Source organism: Thamnophis elegans, chromosome 3, assembly GCF_009769535.1.
Source record: "Thamnophis elegans isolate rThaEle1 chromosome 3, rThaEle1.pri, whole genome shotgun sequence".
Classification (NCBI taxonomy): Eukaryota; Metazoa; Chordata; class Lepidosauria; order Squamata; family Colubridae; genus Thamnophis; species Thamnophis elegans.
This window is the reverse complement of record NC_045543.1, coordinates 95,202,311-95,216,732: the sequence shown is the minus strand read 5'-3', so window position 1 is coordinate 95,216,732 and position 14,422 is coordinate 95,202,311. Positions and strand designations below refer to the sequence as shown.

The 14,422-nt window shown below is 36.4% G+C and overlaps 2 protein-coding genes across 3 annotated transcripts in view; both read left to right on the top strand.

The window, feature by feature from the left end:
• The window catches only part of TNFAIP8 (TNF alpha induced protein 8), a 31,308-nt gene extending 28,364 nt beyond the window's left edge, over positions 1-2,944 (top strand). For both annotated transcript variants that reach the window (XM_032213629.1, XM_032213628.1), the window contains exon 2: positions 1,590-2,944. In XM_032213629.1, coding sequence (XP_032069520.1) covers positions 1,590-2,155 — 566 coding nt within the window. In that variant the 3' untranslated portion in view covers positions 2,156-2,944. The remainder of the gene's footprint in view (positions 1-1,589) is intronic.
• A 9,175-nt stretch (positions 2,945-12,119) lies between these two features.
• HSD17B4 (hydroxysteroid 17-beta dehydrogenase 4) overlaps positions 12,120-14,422 on the top strand; it is a 64,416-nt gene continuing 62,113 nt past the window's right edge. Inside the window, exon 1 of the mRNA XM_032214116.1 lies at positions 12,120-12,238. Within this exon, the coding sequence (XP_032070007.1) occupies positions 12,181-12,238 (58 nt within the window). The 5' untranslated portion in view covers positions 12,120-12,180. The remainder of the gene's footprint in view (positions 12,239-14,422) is intronic.

Genomic DNA, 14,422 nt, shown 5'->3' with positions numbered 1-14,422 from the left:
ATCTGATTCTGGTTTGTAGAGCTGTTGCTATAAGTGTTTGCCACCAGACCTGTAAATATTTGCTATACATTGTATAATACAGGAAGTACAAACATAAAGCTTTGTGATAATTAATGCCTGTCCAGAAGAAAAAGGATGATAGATTTGACCATTTAATTAGGCATTGTATTAACATTTTTAATATATTAGTTTGTACCTTTATCTAATGTGTCATTCATAAATAAAAAATTACAGTGAAATGTATTTATTAAAACAAAAATGGAAGATTAAAAACAAATGTGAAAACAAAGATTGTATTGATTGGTTAATTTAAGATAACTTATAAAAGAATTAGTTAAATCTAATGTGTCATGCCAAGTTGTTAAAGTCATGTTTTGTCTTTTTTTTCAATTTTATATTTCCAGTATTTTATTCAGTAGAGGCACTTCCTTTGGCTGTTTTCTTCAAGGAAGTGAAAATGTTTTATCAACATGCTGCAGAGATTTAGAAAGATCAGCTAAAATGTAATATTGAGCTTCACTGAAATGTTCAGGCCTAAAGTGTAAAGAAGAGTAATGTAGGTGTTGTCACCCAAAGTGGATTTCCTAGTTGGTTCATCAACTAGAGTGCCAATCATTTGAAGGCAATTTTGTAAGAATTGTATTATAGTGGGGAAAAATTTCAAAATAGTGGAAAGCACAGACGTACCTTAAGTTATGTATGTGTATGTAGAGTATGTGAAGAAAAAAGGGGGGGGCGAGGAGGAGTGCAGAATCTAGATCCCACACATGCACAGTTTTGCTCACCTGCCACTTACCTCCATCTGTAGACACTAGACCCTAACAGGCCTCGGATCAGTACCAGTCCAGAGTCCAGTGGTTGGGGATCCCTGATTTAGGGCACGTGAATATATTTCTATCGTATATATATTTACAATAGATTGCAACACTTTCTCTGGTATATATACTTGGGGAAATCATTGAGCATTAAAATAAATTGTTTAGACTATGCTTAATAGCATAGTTTTGTGATGAGTAGTATTAGGACTTCTTAGACATATTCCAAGTTCCAGGTTTTGATCTGTAGGAATCTTTCAGAGGGAATGTTAGATGATAGTTTAAGTCTAATGCATCTCAATAAATATTTGTTTTATAAAACAAATATATAGAACTTTGTTAATTTATATTCATGTGATAATTTTTGTTTACATGTATATTAAATAAAGCAATACTTATAGTCCAGAGATGGGTTTCTCCCAATTCAGCCTGGATCGGGCGAACCAGTAGTGGTGGCGGTGGGAGGCTGCACCCATCTGTCCAGATGCTTCTGGAACATTGTGCGTGTGCGCGAATGAACCAGTAGTAAAAAAAAATAGATACCCACCACTGTCATAGTCCTATAGCTCCTTGTAATCAATATATTTTAGCAGTTATATGGGGAGGGGAAATCACACTGTTTTTGTTTGTACAGGAAATATGTGTATATTATAAAATACTTTAAAATAGTTACTTTACTTTTATTTTTCCTTGTAGTGTTTTTAAAATGTTTCAACTGTAATTCACATGGAAATGACTGAAATGTCTGATTTGTATTCGTTTGTTTTCTTCTAGTGGCAACAGATGTCTTTAATTCCAAAAGTTTGGCCATTCAGGCCCAAAAGAAAATTCTATGCAAAATGGCTTCCAAATCAATAGCAATTGCTCTGATAGATGATACCAGCAGTGATGTGTTGGATGAACTCTACCGAGTGACAAAGGAATACATACAAAACAAGAAGGAAGCTGAGAAAATAATTAAAAATCTCATTAAGACTGTTATCAAATTAGCAGTCCTCCACCGGAATAACCAGTTTAATCAGGAAGAGACTGTACTTATGGAGAAGTTCAAAAAGAAGGTTCACCAGTTGGCTAAAACTGTGGTGAGCTTCTATCAAGTGGACTATACCTTTGACAGGAATTTTTTATCAAAACTCTTGAATGATTGTAGAGATCTACTTCACCAAATAATTCGCCGTCATCTGACTGCAAAATCTCATGGACGTGTCAACCATGTGTTTGATCATTTCTCGGACTGTGAATTTTTGGCTGCCTTATACAATCCATTTGGATCTTACAAGACTCACCTCCAGAGGCTTTGCGATGGTGTCAACAAAATGCTAGATGAAGACAATATTTAGTTTTATCATTATTAATTGTGCATATAATCAAAGGCTAAGTATTGTTGATGATCTTAGGGAGCCAATGAAAGAATGAAGAAAGGCTAGATAGTATTGGTGGCAAAGAAGAATTTAATATCAATTGAAAATTATTCAGCAGATTTATTTATTTATTTGGAATTTACCTTTTTTCAGTTTTAATTTTTTTAAATAATACTATGCTTTAAAAGATGGATTTATAAAGCCATAAAATAGGAGTACTCAAAATAAATAGGACTTCATGAAATGGGCAAGGATAATAAAATGTCATATTCTAAAAATATAAGATTTATAAGATTTTCAATAATTCATGATTTACAGATTGTATCTATGCATACTTGCAGAGAACTGTGCTACCTATGTTGAATGAAGTTAAGACTGAATAGATTTAACAAAACTTTTTTTAAAAAATTCATTTAAAACTGTCTGCGCGATGCATAAATGTTTAAGTTACATTGCCATAATTATACTATTGAAAAATTTAAGTGGCTCTTTAAGGTGGCACGCAGAGCCCTCTCTATGGGCATGTGTGCCGTCACCAGCTGCTCTTCTGGTTTCTAGTGCACACATGCGCACTGGTCTTTGCAGGCACCGAAGAACTGGAAAATGGCCTGAAAACTACCCGAAAAAATGGTCAAAAACAAGCCATTTTTCAAACTGCTTTCAGGCCATCCATCATTCAGACTGTTTTCCAGGCCGAAAAATGGCCTGAAAACGGCCTGAAAAATGGCTGAAAAAACAGCCTGAAAATGATCTCAAAAACAGCCAAAAAAACGGGCATGCACATGCCAGCCAGCTGGTCTTTGGGTTTCCAGCACTCCGACAGGTGCATACATACACATGCATGCACATGCATTCCAGTTTGAGCATTCGGTGCTGAAAAGGTTCGCCATCACTGGTCTAGAGCTTAATTTTTTTAAAAATGTTCAGGGCTTCCACTAGAAAATAATTTAAGTGGTCTTTAAGTTGCTGTCCTCCAGCTATTCTTCTTGCAATAAGCTTCCCAGAAGAAAGGACTGATTTCATATAATGTGCTTCTGAAAAGCCCTGAACTAAATTTATACTTCCAGGGCAATAACACTGGGCTTCTTTTATGTGAACCTTTCTTTAATCACCTTTATGGCTTGATTTCTTTATCTGTTCTGGAATAATTTTGTATTATTTATCAATGTGTATGTATTTGATAATCACTGAAAAATTACAGACATTCTCCACATCCTAAACATGCTTAATAGCACCACTCATATATAGTTAAAAGTATAAATGTTTCCAGTTATATTTTGTAGAAAAAAATGTCCTTTCAGATGCAATTGTTCAAGAAAGATAAAACTGGAATATGTGTGCCATCTACATGTATAGGTAATCTTTAACTTACAACCCCAATTGGGACCACAGTTTCCATTCCAAAGCAAAGCAGTTGCTGAGTGAGTCATAACCAACTTTTTTGCCACAGTTGTTAAGCAAATCTGGTTTTTCCCAGTGATTTGCTTTTTTGATGCTGATGTCATAAATGACAATCACATAACCCAAGGACACTGCAATCTCATGCACACTGCAACTATTGGAAATACATACTGGTTGCCAAGGGCCTGAACTTATATCACCTGACCATAAGGATGTTGCAATGACTGATAATTGTGAACACCAGTTGTAAATTGATTTTTAAATGCTGTTGTAATTCCCAACTGTTGATAAGCAAATAATTGTAAATTGAGGATTATCTGTATGTACATTTTAGGACAAGGTAGAGAATGTAGTGATTCTTAGAAAAAGATGTGAGTAGTAATCTGGATGTAGAAACTACAAGTCTGTGAACCAAATTTGTAATATTTGTGTATTTTTGTTTTATTCAGAAATCAATATATATGTCATGTAGGTTGAATATATAACAAATATTGCAAAATATATTGCAGCAGCTTAAATAAATTTGTTTAATCTTTGTACTGTTGAAAAAATGCTGAACATGTAATGCTTTATACTTCAACCAAGTGTTTAAAACTTTTTCTTTGTCAGATTTTTTTTATTTTCTGAGTAAACTGAAGAATATTTGCACTCTTAAGTTTTATGCATGATTTTCTCTATCATTGCAGACATGGGCAATTTAATAACATCCAGATCAATTTTTAACTTGGCTTTATAATTTTCTATTGATTACTGTAAATTATTCCTCTTTTGCTATGACACTTTCCCCTCGTCCTCCTTTCTCTCTTTGCACATTACCGTATTTTTCGGAATATAAGATGCACTGGAGTATAAGACGCACCAAGATTTTGAAGAGGCAAATTAAGAAAAAAGTTTTTGCACTCTACAGACCTCCCCAAAACAGCCCATTTTTTGTGAAAATGGGCCCGTTTTTTGTCAAAAATAGGACATGAATAGCTTTTAGGAGGCTTGTAGAGTGTTCCTGGGGGTGGGGGTAGGGCAAAAATGAGCAAAAATGCCCCATTTTTCACGAAAATGGACCCTTTTTTGTCAGAGAGGATGCATAGCTTTTAGGAAGATTATAGAGTACTCCTGGGGGCTGGGGGGATAGAAATGAGCAAAAAAAATGGCCCATTTTTCACTTATTTCTGCCCTCCCAGCCCCCAGGAGCATTCTGGAAGCCTAAAGGCAATCCACGGCCATTTTGGTGAAGGGCGGGGTTTCGGGAGGCAAAAAAATGCTGTATTCAGTGTATAAGACGCACCCAGATTTTCAGCCTCTTTTGAGGGAAAAAGTGTGTCTTATATTCCGAAAAATATGATATGTTCTGTATATAGTTCCAAGCAAAGAAATCCCCAAGTAAATATAATCTAGAAATTCAGATGTTACTGAAGTAAGTGTAGCTGCTTTAACTTTTAGGAGTGTATAATACTTTAAGGCCCATATTTAATAAATAACTTTTGCGATGGGCCAAGGAGTGAAATGGATAGAGCGGAATTATGCATGTCTGGGATATGTAATTCTCTCTTTATAAAATCCTTTTTAAAGCAAGTTTTACCTTTTCCTTTTTAATTAGAAAAAAGAATTGGATTGGGGTTTTATTGCATCAAAATGGCAGACATCTATCTGTCAAGACTATCTGGTCATTTTTTTGTGGTTTAAGCATTTTATCTTGCAAAAATATTAGGGTATTTAAGCAAAATATAACCTGATCATAATATAATAATGTATATGCTACTAAAAGTTAATGTCCATAACATTTAACTGGATGAAACGGGATCATGTCAATCACATCACTTCAGTTAGGCTTAAAAAAATGCCAGGACTTAATATACATCATTCTTCCACTGTTCTTTGTTTATATTAATTTGATATTTCCCTCTAATTCACTCTTATCCTCAGCAATTTTAAGAGGGGTGGACTTCCCCAGAACTCCCCAGCCAACTCCCAATTCTGACAGCTGCAATCCACTCGTTTTGCTGAGGTTGGGAAACACTGCTCTAATTCTTCATTTCATTTCCTTCCCCATCAATGTACCATGGTTATCTTATTTATTCAGGAAAACATTCAAGAGAAAATTTCAGTGCGATATTATGCAGTTTATAAAGGCTTCTACCACAATTAGATGCATGCAAAATGTTTTGAGATTAAAATACTTTGTGCAGAAATTGTACATTTGAAATGTTTCATGCACCATGTACAATAATGGCTTTGCTAATATTCAAAATAGCACAAGACATTTTTATTTTACATTTTAACTACAGTAATTACTATATTTTATAGCCATAAATTTAAAACCAGGAGCTCTACTGCTTTTTATTACCCGATGCTATTGACCTGAATGAACTCTAAATTGAGAGTATTGAAATTCAGTTGATGTTAGTGTGATTATTCTATATAAAAACATTTGTTCTAGCATGATTTTTTTCACTTTCCTCATTAAAGATATGTCATTTCTACAAAAAATCTAAATAAGGACCTTGAATTGATCCGGCGGCACACTCTCTTATTGAACACTTTTTCAGTGTATTTTTTCAGTACAGATTAGGTGAAACCTGGCTTAATAACAATAACTGTGAGAGGGACTTTTGAACATGAGCCAGCAGTGTGTGGCAGCAGCCAAAAAAGCTAATACAGTCCTTGTATAAACAGAGGCATAGAGTAAAAATCGTGTGAAATGTTAGTACCGTTTTATAAAGCCTTAGTAAGTCCGCACCTGGAATACTGCACCCAGTTTTGGTATTCACATTACCAAAAATATGTTGAGACTTTTGGAAAAGTGCAAAAAAGAGCAATTAAGATGATAAAAGAGTTGGAGACTAAAACATATGAAGAACGGTTGCAGGATTTGGGTTTGGCTAGTATAGAGAAAAGAAAGACGAGGGGGGACATGATGGCAGTATTCCAGTATTTGAGAGGCTGCCACAAAGAGGAGGGGGTCAGCTTATTTTCCAAAGCATCGGAGGGCAGGACAAGCAACTGGATGAAAACTAATGAAGGAGAGAAGCAACCTGGGATTAAAGTCAGTAAGGACAATTAACCAGTGGAACAGCTGCCTCCCGAACTTGTGGGTGTTGTATCACTGGAGGTTTTTAAGAAAAAACTGGATAGTCACTTGTCTGAAATGGTATAGCATCTCCTGCTTGAGCAGGGGTCTGGACTAGAAGACCTTCAAGGTTCCTTCCAGCTCTATTCTGATTCTGTTTCTTAGCCATGTCCCTTCATTTTACATCTTTGTTGAACATCTTCATCAGTTACATATTAAAGTACATAAACCTGCCCAACAGAGCAAGAAAGGGGCAATAGTTAACTCTTATCTCTGAAAGGTTTCCCATGTTAATCTGTTAATCATACTTTTTAAAAATCAAAAAGTTGCAACGCTATTTGTAACTTTAAGTACGCTATAGTAAGAGATATGTATATGTATATTTCTGTTTCTGTTTCCCAAGTGGCTTTTAATATATAGCATACTGACAATTCTATGAATTAATTCACTCAAGAAAAGCACGTGGTATTAATAAAAGGTATTAACATTATGCATTTTTTTCTTTTTTGAATTCTTTATAACTTAATTATAAGCAGTCAAGTTGCCATGTGGGTGTGCGCATGTGTTCCCTAGGACCAGCCTAACAAGAGAAACCAGTATGTTAGGTTTGTACCTTAGGCGCTAGTTATTTTAAAAATTAATTATGCACTGCAAGTAAAAAGCTCAGTACTTACAGCTAAACAGAACAGATCAGTCTTAAGAAAAAGGAAAGTGAAGTGCTTCTCAAGATATTTGCATTTGCCAAATTGTTTTGAACTATGTCAACTATTGCACAATACTTCTTGCTTGCCATCACATCCAGGCAGAAGATTAAAAAAAAAAAACTTATGTTGATGACAGATGGTCAACTGCATAGGTCTGACAAATCTATGACTTTGCTATTTTTGAAGCACACAATAAGAAACTTCAAGTTATTCTAATGCATCTGTACTAAATTAGCAACTTGTCACGCATTGCAGGAAGTATTATTGCCACAGAAACTCCAAAAATATGTTCCAAACTGCTGGAAATTATTACTTTGAATCAGACCTCTCCATCTTAGTATTCCTCAGATGTATGATTTAGCTCCCCAGATTCTCAGCAAATACTGCATGCTAATTGCTAGAAGTTCTAAGAGTGAAAGTAGATGTTTCTGAAAGTTTCCAAAATTGAGCAAGCATTTTTGCTGTTAACAAAAGAAGGCACCTGATCCCTTAATGAAAGAATGATGTGTGGTGTGGGCTTTTGCAAGCAGCAAATTTCAGGCCCAGTATAATTCATTTACTTTCCATAGGATTTTTTACTGCAATCAAGCAATTAAAAATAGTCTCTTGACTTAAGCTCAACTGAAGATGTCTGTATAGATTAGTCCATCTAGATGACAGAAATTTGCTATTGCTTTCTATCAGTAGTTCTTCTTTTACTATTTAGTCCAGCCAATAACCATAGTCTTCTCTATGATCGTGCCTACTTAAAAAAAAAAAATCAGAATTAGATAGATGGTGTCACCTCTTGTGATAAGAAAATAATTATTACTGAAATAAAACCCTATTTGCATATGTGCTGCTCAAAACTTTCTGAATATTTATAAAACTATTTTGTCAGAATTTATATCAACAATTATTCTTGAAAACAGATTCATTGTGTTGAAAAGAAAATGCCAAATAACATTCATAACTGGCTTAGGTCAATACAGTGTGTATCTATACCTTTCAGTCTGTGATGATTCCTCATGATTGCCTGGTGTAGTCCCTTGGCAAGATTTTGGGAAGTGGTTTGCCATTTTTTTCTTTCTGGGGCTGAAGATAAGTGATTGACTCAGTTGACTTTGTGTCAAAGGCAGAACTAGAACCTGTGATCTCTTGATTTCTAGCCTAGCATAGCAGTCAAGGTCAATACAGAAAGAAAAGTAATTATGAAGTCTAGTGTTATACAATTTTTAAGGCTTGAGTCTGGAAACATTAAATATGGTATTTCTTTAATCATATTCAATAGGTTTCCCTCACTGCTGAATAACAAAACATGATAGAGGCATATGCTATTGTTATACACTATGCTGGCATGCAGGGGTGAAATTCAGCAGATTCTGACTGGTTCTAGAAAACTGATAGTGGAAATTTTTAGTAGTTTGGAGAACCAGCAAATACCACCTCTGCCTGGTCCCAGTGTGGGGGGGAATGGGGATTTTGCAGTATCCTTCCACTGCCATGCCCACCAAGCTATGCCCACAGAAAAAAAAATGAATTTCAACACTGCTGGTATGGATGAGCTTGGTTGTCTTCTTAAAAAAGATGTTTCTCTGCTCCTTGGAATTGTCATATCCTTTTCTAAGCCTAACCTCTTATCTTTAGCAGGTAACAGCAATGTGGTTAGTTGGGTTCTGGTCAAAACACTGTGCTTTGTAAATTCTGGTTTTGCAAATTATGTTTTGCTCAATAAATTATGGCTAAACTATGATGTATGCATACCTAGACATCAAATAACAGGCAATAAAACTTGCCTGGGAAGACACAATGACTTGAGGTTTGTTCAAGGAAGCTTTCTCTTTTGCACTCAAAACATTGATCAAAGCACAGCTCTTGCTCCATGTTTTGGTATAATTTGATATCCATAAGGCATTTCAGATATAGAAGAAAAAGTATCAACCAAACAAATGATTCAGATCTTAAGAAAAGCAAAGGCAAGAAGATCAATGAACAATATAGTATTTGGCTGCCTTTCAATGAACAATATAGTATTTGTTCATATTATTGTATTTATACTCCATTTATACTAAGTAAGGTTTTTCAACCAGGTTTCATATTGTGTTGGTAGTGGATCTGGGTACTTGAGAGACCGCCTTCTGCCGATTACCTCCCTTCGACCGATTAGATCGCACAGATTGGGCCTCCTCCGGATCCCATCTGCCAGTCAATGCCGACTGGCGACTACACGGAGGAGAGCCTTTTCTGTTGCAGCTCCGACCCTGTGGAACGATCTCCCCGTTGAGATTCGTACCCTCACCACCATCCAGACCTTCCGCACGGCCCTTAAGACCTGGCTCTCCCAGCAGGCCTGGGGATAAGTTCTTAAATTACCCGCCCGAGTGTTGACTGTTGAATGCAAGTTGTGTTTTATTATTTATTTTGTTTACTCACTGTTTGTCTTTTATTATTGCACCCCCTTCCCTGTGATTGTAAGCCGCCCTGAGTCCCCTCAGGGAGAAGGGCGGCCTATAAATCTTAATAAATGTCTAAATGTCTAAAATGTTGAATTTATATTTACTGACAAAGAAATAAAGGGTTTCATATTGTTTTCTAATTAATTCAACCAAGCTTATTTTTCCACAGCAAATACATTTGTTGTAAGTTCAGGTACCCCATTCAAGTGTTCAAGCACAGTCTTTTCTATATTAGAACCATTCTTAGAATAAGTCTAGTACTTTTCTCTAAAATCATCAGATTTATTTTGAAGCAATTATATACTAATATGCAAAGTTTAAGATTGCCTTCACTTTTCAAGAGCTATTCACACATCCTGCATCAAACTTTATTTAGAGAAAATAAGAAATTCCAAACAACACAAAACAGAGAAATGATTTCATCATTATATAGGTGTAAAAGGTACATCTTGGTTAAGCATGTTTCCTGGTGACATAGGTGTGACACCCCTCTCAAAATTTTGAGGATTTGTGCTTGTCATCTTTACCTTTGTGAATTTGGATAAAATTGCTGAATAGTTATTTTCACCCAACTACTATGGAAGCAGTTCGAGCCTGCTATTTGTTTGAGCTTTGCCCACTGAAAGCAAATAATAAATATATTTTTATCATCCTGCTTCTTGCATTTTCTGACTTTTAAAGCGTAAGAGTAGATTTCCAAAGTCATAGAGCAGGCTCTCAAAATATCAAACGAAAGGAGTTCGAATATAATGAAACCATGGCAATACTCCCTCTACTGGGTTTAAAGAAAAACATGTATTTGAAGAGTCTTGAAATAGTTTGGTGATTTTGCTTATGCTGAGGGTTTGGTACCATACAACTATTTCAGAGGTGGCATTCAGCCAGTTCCGACCGGTTCTGGAGAACCAGTAGTGGAAATTTTGAGTAGTTTGGAGAACCAGCAAATAGGTGGGGCCTGCCCATGCTGCCTCCCAGCCTATCTTCTATTGTTGTCCTGAACAGGAGAACAGAGCTGGAAAGCAAGTTAGTGGGGTGGGGAGGGAATGGGGATTTTGCAGTAACCTTCCTCCAGGAGTGGGGAGGTAATGGGGATTTTGCAGCATCCCTCCCCTTCCACGCCCACCAAGCCACACCCACCAAGCCATCCCATGTCCATCCACACCCACAGAACTGATACAAAAAAAAAATTTAATCCCCACCACTGAGCTATTTCTAGCCTTTTTAATGGCCCCAGCCTTCAATTGTGGCTTGTGGACGCAGGGAAAAAAGAGAAGCAGGTCTAGGACTGGGCAGATGGCTTCTGCAAAGATGATTCCCCAGGAGAAACATTTTTTAAAAGTCTGTCTTAGAGAAGTACCTTTCACTTTTATGCATATGCACCACCACTCCTACATTAGACATGGGCATGCAGTTCTGATGCAAAGAAAGTCTTAAACTGTCATTCTCTGTGTAATATAATATAAGGGGGTATATTCATAATTTTGTATTTATTTATTTTGTGTATGTAGTATATATTGGAAGTATAAATTTCATTTTAATGTACGCCGATTAGTGTACGTTCAAAGTGACAAAGTTTTCAAACTTGGCAATTTAAAGGTGGGCGGATTTCAACACACAGAATCTCACAGCCAGCAAATTGAGAAACACTGGCTTAAAGAGGGGAGGAATGTTTTCGAAGTCAAAGGGCTTTACTGAAGTGCTTTGCATAATAACCACAATCTGGATCTCAGACCTGCTTTTAGTATATGAGGGCTCAGTTCACCTTAGTACCTTCCAGATGTAGTCGATTCTCGGTCTCATCTCATGGTACTCTCAGTTATAAATTAGCCCACCACTAATTAGCTTTTGCTTAGTGTGTTGTGAACAGTATCTAATTCCTCTGGTTGAACGTACTCAGGAATTGGGGTTGAATATGCCAATTTAATTTAACTATCCATAAACACTCCCTATAATTATCCTTATTCCCATTACACAATGGCTTTACCCCGATTGGGGAGGCTGCTATAGTGAAACTAGTGTGGGTGGGTGGGAGCGGGATGTACGGTAATTATACAATGAAATCCGCCTAACTCAGTGTAGTGAACTGGTTAACAGAAGAGAGGACTCTGTGCGGTAACCGTGAAACAAGTAACTTTTATTTTAAACAGCAAGCTAACAAGAGAACAAGTAATTCAGCCCCACGCTCTGCTTGACAGCTATTTATAGAGGAGCTGTCAAGCAGAGCAACCAATAGGGAAACTGCAAAAGTCCCGCTTGAGCCAGGTGCGCCATAGAAAACTACGTTTCCCAGGATGCAGCAAGCTATTGCGCGCGTGCGCATTCCCCCGTGCCCTTTGCCCAGATTCTATTTAGTCCAGCAGGACTCATCGGAAGGCTGATATTGCGTTGATCGGACGCAGAATGTCTTCTCCCTTGAGATTTGACGGGCGGGTAGTTCTGGTGACCGGTGCTGGGGGAGGTAAGTAGTGCATCACGATGACTGTTGATTTTCCGGAGTTTTCTTTGTAAGTGTGCTTGATTGCAAAGAGGCTGCAAGGAGATCTTTGCAGCTTTCGCAAAGAGGCTGCAAGGAGATCTTTGCAGCTTTCTTGTATTGTTGTTTGCATTTCTCCTTAAGGACGAAGATATGTAAACCGCCCTTTTAAGTGAAGCTGAGATTATAATTCTGTCCATGCCTCTCCGGACTTTACTTTTAAGTTAGATCCAATGATAGACCTTTGTAAGCGCAGCTTGTTTTCCGTCCAGAAACAAAGTCGTTTATTTAGTGGTGACGATTCGTTGTTTAAATCCTCAGCCTAATAATATCTGTTCACATACTTCTTGTTAGTTTCTGGATTGAGCCTGGAAGTTGGGAGATATCCTACGGAACCCACCTGGCAGTAAATTCTGTGAATTAAGTCTAGTAATTCATGCACTCAAATCATAATTCAAAATGACATGATCTGGTCCCTTTGAATCCATTTTTCTTTGGTGATTATTTCTCTACTAACATTAAAACCTTATGTACATATAATATTAGAACTGATTAAAGAATAGTTAAAAAAAATCCTTTCCATTTTTTAAAATGTCTGTAAAATATTCCTAGTTTTAGCTAGGCAGAGATTTGATAGTTACATAGTTTTAAAGCTATACTGCCTATTCAGAGATGAAGAAGCTTGACACCAAACAGGGATGACCAAGATAGAATATGTGATAATTTATACTCACCATTGACTTGTCAAACTAGTTTTATGGAATAAGATTTTTTGTATCAGTCTTTCTCCATTAGCAATTCATTTGCTGATAGTGATTTTTTTGTTTTAATGGCATTACTTATGCACTTTTTGTCTTTTAAGTTATGGAAAATTGACTTTAGGAGACAGAGGCTAATTAACATCTATTAATACTTTAGAATAAGGTATGTAGGTTCTGATTTGTCATGTTCAGTACAAAATAATCACCCATCTGATTTTTTCCCAGTGCAATGTATTTTAAAATTAAATTGAAGAATTACCACTATGTATTTGAATTTGACAGAAATTTAGCCAAGAGTATTGAAACATTACTGAAATTAGAGAATATTTTTTTAAAAAATGGATGAGATTAGCAGACTGTTTAATTCATGCAACATCAGATGTCCAAGTACACCACTTTAATAAGGGTTTTGGACTTTTTACTCTCAATCTCTGCTCATGCCCAGATACTCCAAATCAGCTCTGTAAGATCTCTCAGGTCTCCAGGGAAGATTTAAGATCTTTGGAGAGCTGGAATGAAAGGAAAATCTGTTTTACTTGTAAATTGTTAAGTATAGTTTATACTTATTGTATATAAAACAAAATGAAATTACACTCCTAAATATAGTGAATTGAGGGAGCCGCAGAAAATTTATGAGATTTTTGAGCAATATGTAGAGGATTGCACTGACAGATGTAATACACTGAAACTGTTCATACAAGATTAGAGTCATTCTCACCAAAACAGACTTGTTTGGATTATGAAATCATCAGTTAATAAATTCACCAAGTTGTTAACTTTGCTCACATTTGGAAATAGAATCTATCACTAGCTTTAACTACAATTAAGGAGAGGAAAGATACTGGCTTGCTGAGAGTCCCTGGGTTTTATGTCCTCTGTTGGGCCTATCTCAGGGCCTCCCGCTCCTGTACAAGAAATGCACTTTGATTGGTTCTCACTCCGATAGGGCCTTGCAGGGCAACTCTGTAGGCTGTCCTGAGATCCAAGCCTGTTTGTCCTGCTGACTGATGCAATCCTCCCAGGTGCTATGCTGTGAGATGGGTAGAAGACTAATCCTACTGTTGTTATGTAGAATAGACTGGCCCATTGACAAGAGGGGGGAACAGGGAGCTGTAGGGAGCTACTTTGTCTTTAAAAACATGTTTCTCCCTTTTCACATCCAGGCAAATATAATATTCTTAATATTTTGAATATTTCCTAGGATATTTCATTCTTCTAGGAGAGGGGTGGGTGCTACCTTCCTACATTAGAACCACCAAGATCTCAGTTGAAGTTTGCTAAAGAAATACAATAATCAAAGATGAATTAATACCTTGTCAGCATAATTCTTTGGAACTTTTCATTGAAAAAAGGACATTGAATCATTCTGTTTGAAAATGATATATCTCATATATTCTCCGATATGTTC